This window comes from Adiantum capillus-veneris, chromosome 13 (genome assembly GCF_014529385.1).
Source record: "Adiantum capillus-veneris isolate H3 chromosome 13, ASM1452938v2, whole genome shotgun sequence".
In the NCBI taxonomy this organism is placed as follows: Eukaryota; Viridiplantae; Streptophyta; class Polypodiopsida; order Polypodiales; family Pteridaceae; genus Adiantum; species Adiantum capillus-veneris.
The window spans coordinates 57,019,784-57,026,732 of record NC_140943.1 but is presented as its reverse complement, the minus strand read 5'-3'; the positions used below and the strand labels follow the sequence as shown (position 1 = coordinate 57,026,732).

The window sequence follows — 6,949 nt, the reverse complement described above, 5'->3', positions numbered from 1 at the left end:
GAATTATAGAGACAAGTCTTCCCTGTCCCACCGGGTCCATCCAAGAAAAAAGCTGTCCCATTTGATGAGTCAACTGCTTGCATGATTTCATTATAAGCAGCTCTTTCTCCACACTGTTCAAAGATGCTTCCATACGAATGGATAAATTTATTTTCTCATTTGCATTGAACATCCTCTCTTCTGCTATCAAGCCACTCCCACATTCAAATAATACAGAACGGTCTACTTCGGGCATCCTAGAGTATTCACAAAGTCGTTTTCCATATGATTGAAGCAAAGACTCCAAGTTACATAATGCTTGATTCTTAACTCTCTCATGACATACACCCTCATCACTTGTACATTCATGCAAAGCATAAACATAATCCTCAGAAAGCTCCATGGAGAATTGGTGCCACAATGTACCTGGACAAAATGGCTCACAAAATACCAAGATCACAACAAATAGCGTCATAATTGCAAGCCGGTACTTGTACATGATGTCTCTTGCAAACACATAAACCATTCATCATCATTTTGTAGCAAACCCCTAGCACTACAAGCTTTCTTGAAAGTGGCATAGATTTGTCCATTGAAAGTGCGAAGCTCCTCAAATGATTTACAACCCTTGCATATGGTAAGCATCATACACAAATAATAAAGATCGCAAGCATTGGGAACAACATTGTACATTTTCCCGATAGGATCACCTCTTTGCCTATGTCACCACACTTTATTAGTTCGTTTCCAAACCCATTTGGAGGGAAAATCTATATATCATAAGTCATTTGCTTCTGGATATTGTTGATTTGCCACAAACCACTCTGTAATTAAGTGTTGTCTTCCTATTATCATCATTATTCACCAGATTGGATATGTCAGTAGAGTGTCCAAAGCAACCATATTCTGTTGGCAGGAGATGCACTTATAAACGCAATATATCAGGCTTTTCCTCATGCAATGAGAATCCAAAAATTCTTCAAATTGCCTCCGATTTGGATACATAGAGTGCATTGAAATAACTCTTGATTTCATCAAGAACACCTTCTCCATCTTGGAGCACAAATGTGGTCCTATCCTGTCCTTTGTACACATACTTATAGAGATACTTCATTGCTGATATGGTCAAGCATATCTCTACATTGATGTGAGATTTATACCTTAGAGACAACAATGGATTATAGGGAATAATCCATCTATTATCAAGCCTCTCTTGCTTTTGAACCACATATTGACCATCATCTCGCTGCATATACCTTGGATATCCATCACCATCAACAAAAGGAGATTCACAAAACTTGCGTGGGTATTTGAATCTACATCTTTGATCTACCATGCATGGAGAATTTGGATCCAATGCACCACACGGACCATGAACATTGCAACGACTCACAACATCATACAAGTCAGGAAATAATTTTTCGTCTGGAAGTTCAACACAAACCATTCTATCGTAATGCCACATCTCCGTCGTCTTATATTCGGATGCAAGAATTAGTAAGATATGAGCATGGGGAAGACCTCTCTTTTGAAATTCTATCACACAAACATGTCCAACAATCGTTCCAAAAACAGCCCTTTTAAGAAGCAAGTCCGTCAAATCTTTGAATTTATGATAAAAGACACGTGCAGTCAAGTCAGGATGATCGAAAGCAATCTGTTCTGGCAATAACACATCTTCTATTTCCTTCCACCTTGGGTTGCATGTGAAAGTTATGAATAGATCAAGCTTTCCTATCTTACGTACAATTGCCATGGGATCTTGATAGTGTTGATGCATGTACCGAGGTCCCCCCACCAAAGATGAAGGCAATACAATTCTTCTTCCAACATTAACACCCATGACCCCATGCACACTATCACTAGAAGCAACCATGCCTTCAAGGCCTTGATACACTTCTGCATGAATTGATCTCTGATTGTTTCTAAACCATAATAACCGTGACTTCTCCATAGTACTGTAGGCATCAACAATGTACTACTCCTCCACGTAAAAGATAGTCTGTGATGTCACTCCTAATCTGCAACCTAAAAGTGTAGTATTGTTTTTGTGTTACAAATTGCTGCTCATTGTGAGTTTGCGGTATATATGGTTGCCACCCATCCTCTCCATTAGGAAACAATAGAACATATGGTAAAGGCATATATAAACGTTGTAGGTTGGAGATCCTTTTAAGACCCCCATCACGATACTGCAATAAAATATCACAATGGCCGATGTTGCTCTCATCTCCTTGCCCTGGCATAATTGCTGCAACCTCAAATCCACGTGGGGCTAAATATTGCCAACCATTTGTACGCTTTTCAGTTAATGACCATCTTCATGTTTGGGATTCCTTCATTGCCCATTGTTATAGTAGCAGATCGAAAGGCATTTGTATATGGGTTAACACGATGCATCATAGCCTACAAACTATACAAGGAATCTCTATCTAAATTTGGCACATGATTCAATCTATTGTTAGCTCATTCTTTGTATCAAAAAAGTACAATTGTGAAAAGTGAAGGATCTGATCCACTCTTTCTCTAGGTGTCATGTGGCCAATATTATGGTAGATGGTAGAGCTTTAAATGTGTATACACCTCTCCCTCACGTAAGTTGCTCATCAACATGAGCACCCAAAGAAGCAAAAGCCAATACATTATTATATGCTCTGATGTGTTTAAGAATTTTTTTGCTCTTGGTAGTAGCACCTTGCATCAATTCTTTGAGCTCCATTGGCAGATCACTCAAAGGTAGCAATTTGACTTTTCCTGATAAGCAACAATACTTACCTATAAATGCACGTATAGACCTATCTTCAACCTTCCAAGCACATGCACCACAAAAGGACCACACTCAATTTAAGCCACGCAAGTTGTGGACCAAGCATTTTTCACAGTAGAGGGCAAGCATAGAGCCATGCTTCAAGATTGTTGCATTTGGATAAATGCAACGAATAGATAGATAATAATGCTCAATTTTAGAGAATCCTCCTTCAAAAACAATGCAAGGATGTTGTTGAACCTCCCAATTGTTGACACTTCCAATAATGGAAGTTACTTCTAAAGGTGTGGTACTTTGAGCATAGTTTTCAATATGCATAGCTATTGCATTCATTTGTTGATCGTCATGGCTTAAATGCGTGATATGCACACAATCTCCTAAAATACCCAATGGGATCCGCTGCAAAGATCGTTGAGCCCTAGCCCGTGCTATTTCTCACCCAGATTTTTGAGTAACATTGCACAATCTAGCTCGATGTGCGTGTCTTGGGGACAAAACCCGTTGTTGACGATGGAACACAGTAGAAGTTTCCCCAATATGTTGTACCATTATTTTTGAAGCAAAATGATACTTTTTGTAATATTTGAGCAGCCATTAGGCTTTGTGGGAATGAGCCTCTATGGAGGAATGTATATAAGTCAATTTTTGTAACCCTAAACCCAACTTTTGAATTAATCAAATCCGGTTATCACTGTGCGTGGTGTCTGAGAGAGTGTGTGTGTGAGAGAGTGTGTGTGTGTGTGTGAGAGAGAGAGAGTGTGTGTGATTTCTTCTCTTCCCTACATGCACTACGGAAGGTCCATTGCTAAAGCAACACCACCATCGTGTTAGCAACAACAAGGGCTTCCATTCAACGCCAAGAGTGTGCGATTCTGACTATGACACGAAGTGAGCTCCTACGAGCTTCCGGGTGAGTTTTCTTGCAAACCAAGTGTTCATTTGGTGAGTTCTTTACACTTATGGATTTAGGAAAGTAGGACTGTGCATTAGGATCATATGCCATGAAAAATGGTAACCTGTATTTTGCTGCCTGTCTTTATACACGATTGTTGCAAGAGGTAGTTGAGGTCGATTATCAAGTCAAAGTCCATAGGGTATTGATCTCATGATAAGGAGAGTTTATCTTGTGAGTTTTGTGACATTTCGAATTCATTTCGCCTAGATTCGGATAGCATTAGCATCGTAGGTAGGGTTGCTTTCACTAGTGCATAAGAACGCTTGGATTTGATTTCCTTGATTAGAGATTGTCTTAGAAGGTCAAGAAGGAGATTGACACCCATATTCTTGTCTCCATGCGGCTACGGGCTAAGCTTTGCCCTTGACCGACATAGAGTTGTTGGTTTTGCTCTCGCTATGCTAGCGTCCGCTCACGGTGTATCCGCCAACATTGGCTCCATTGCCGAGGAGCGAAGCCCTAGGTAGGTGACCTTAGACTAATCCTATGAGGTAAGAGTTCCTTTGGTGTGCGAGAGCATTCTTTTATGTCTTAGTTTAGTTAGGACCTATAGAGAGGTGCTAGGAAGCGTGTGTCTTGCCTTGGTCACCCGTGTCGATTGCTTTAGTTTAGAATTGTACTGTTTTGGGAGCTTGAGTGGTTAAAGAGGTGATAAAAGCACTCGCTAGTCCATGTGTGTCAGCTAAGTGCTTATCTACTTACAATTGCAAAATACCATTTATAATGTTTAGGAGTAGCTTTAGGTAGATGAATTGATCTTGATCTAGAGCCGTCTATCAATGAAAATTTGCTCGAGTTAATTGCTTGCATTGAAATCTTGAAAAGAGAGTGATTCTTAGTTGAAATAGTGCAAAACAAGGTTCATAAAAATGTTTTACATGACTGAGGATTGCTGAGGGCAAAAGAAGGCATTAGAAAGGGCCCTGCACATAAAAATATGAATTTTGCAAGGTTAGAGTTTATACGTGTATAAAGTCTCCAAGGCTAAAAAGAGACCAAATTTGTGGAAACTTACTGTACCAGAGTGTTCAAATGAGTACTTATACCCTAGGAACACCTTGAGGGGGAAATTCTGTCATAGAATTGGAGATCAAACGCCAAAACTCGTAGTGGTTGTAACTAGAAAAAAAGTAGAAACTTGGGTTTGTAAGCACTTTTGAGCTTTAAATTTTGCTGTGAACACATGTACATGATGCTGATAAGAAGGGGAACTTAAGGTAGAAACAGATTTGAATTCAGAGAAAGGAGACTTTATACCATTTGGTCAGCCAACTTTACATCTGAAGAGAATTTTGCAAATTCTAACCAAAAACAAAGAAAAGTGGTGAATTGGTGAATCATTGACATCGAAACTTGATTTTGAGCACATATGCTTTGATTACACACAAAAGAGAACCTTGGGTTGAGATTAAAGTTCATTTTTGTCAAAAAGATTATACGTGTATAAAGTCTTTTTGCCTAGAATAGACTCAATTGGTACAAAAGTATATGCCCAAAGTTTCCTAAAGCCTTGGGAAAGTCCATAGCTTATATTTTATTGCATTTGGACCAAATCTTAGTTTAAAAAGACCAACAAACAATACAAAAACTCTACACACTCTTTTTGGCCACAACTTGAACAAACTTGATCCCTAACTCAAGTTAGAGAATATCTGTGAATCCCCTGATTTTTTATGTTATTGACCATTGTTTGAACTTCAGACCATACAGGGAGTATGAGCACACAACTATAAGCACAAACCTGCAAAACTTTAGTCAATCTGGTCAAAAAGACTTTATACACGTATAATGTCTTGTTGGCCCTATTGACTTATAAAGATAAACTGAGGCATATCCTTGCATTGTAAGGGACCTTAGAAGCCAATAGCCAAGCACACACTCCAATTGGAAAGCATTTGAGCCTGTAAGTGCCAAAAAATAGAAAAAAGATTCAGAATCAATATGCATCAAATTGTAGCTAAAGTGGTCCAATTGTCATTTTGAAAGTTTCTGAGAGTTACAAGAATAGTAGAGAACATCTGGTGAAGAAATATTTCCATTTTTTTCAAATAGACTTTATACGCGTATAAAGTCTAACAGCCAGATTTAGATCATACTAAGTAAATTGAGCCTGCCAGGTATTCCACTTAACTTTGACAACACATTTTACTAGTCAATTCAATGAGAAGAACATATACGGGGAACCAACCCTTCCAAAAGAATCTTGGGATGGGAAATACTTGCATGTTCTTCCTAATCTGAACTTTACTAAAAGGAGAACCACCATTGACAAAGATTTGCAGAGTCTAAAGTTTTGTACAGATAGCCAACAACAAGGTCCAACAAGTCCAGGCCAATCGGAAGTGCGATCAATCAACCAATATGAGATCTGAAATAGCTAGAGCAAGACACAACAGAGCTAACTCTAAAGGTAAAAGGTTTGGTTTTGTAGTGGTGTGTTAAGGGATTGATGTATTTAAGATCAGGAAGAAACCTCCAAAGAGACCAAAAATCACAAGGAGATTAGGTCAGCTTATTATTTACAAAGGAGAGTGTGACCCCAAGCTAGAATAGATCCACTAGCACCAATCATAGAAGACAGTAGTGGATTTGACACCTCCTCTGAACAATCCTTTTATCTCATGGTGGACCGAAACACCGTGGTTAACCAACCAATCCAAGGAGAAGGATGGAGCACCTCTAGAAACCCTCCTCGGACATTACGATTTACAACCCTTTACTTAGAAGGACCAAATGTCCATGGGGTTTTGGTATATGCTGACGAAAGGGGACAAAAAAGAATACATATTGAGGAAAAACCAGTAGAAGGAGTGGATGCCCTTCTAGCGTACTATGATGGGGATAGATTCCGTGATGAGGAGGGAACATACTACCTTATTGTTATGGATCGAGAGAACTACAACAAGTACGAGGATAATGTGGTAAAGGGGAAGATGGTTTTTGAAATCACTGAAATAACTCCTCTAATAGACCTTCCTAATGCCACCCTAGTGTTTAGACAAAAAGGTGACTAAAGTTGTGACCAACCAAGGAGCGGTAGGAATCTATGAATATCTGAATGGGAGAGAAGACATATTTTTGATGTCTAGCACCATTTTCCTTTGAGTTAGGCACATAAAAGACTCTGTACTTATTCTCATATGGATCACGTGAAGGGAGTCTCATACTATATGTTGACAAATATGGACGAGAGTATAGGCCAATAGAAAAAGCAGAGGCAGCAAGATTGATAGCCACTAGAGTAATTC

At 39.1% G+C, this 6,949-nt stretch overlaps 1 protein-coding gene across 1 annotated transcript; it reads right to left on the bottom strand.

Annotated features, from left to right (window-relative positions):
* Positions 1-958: 958 nt before the first annotated feature.
* Positions 959-1,933, bottom strand: LOC147444050 (uncharacterized). The gene has a single exon (XM_086528064.1). It carries the CDS (start codon positions 1,931-1,933, stop codon positions 959-961), a length of 975 nt encoding a protein of 324 aa, XP_086384190.1.
* Between the last annotated feature and the right edge of the window lie 5,016 nt (positions 1,934-6,949).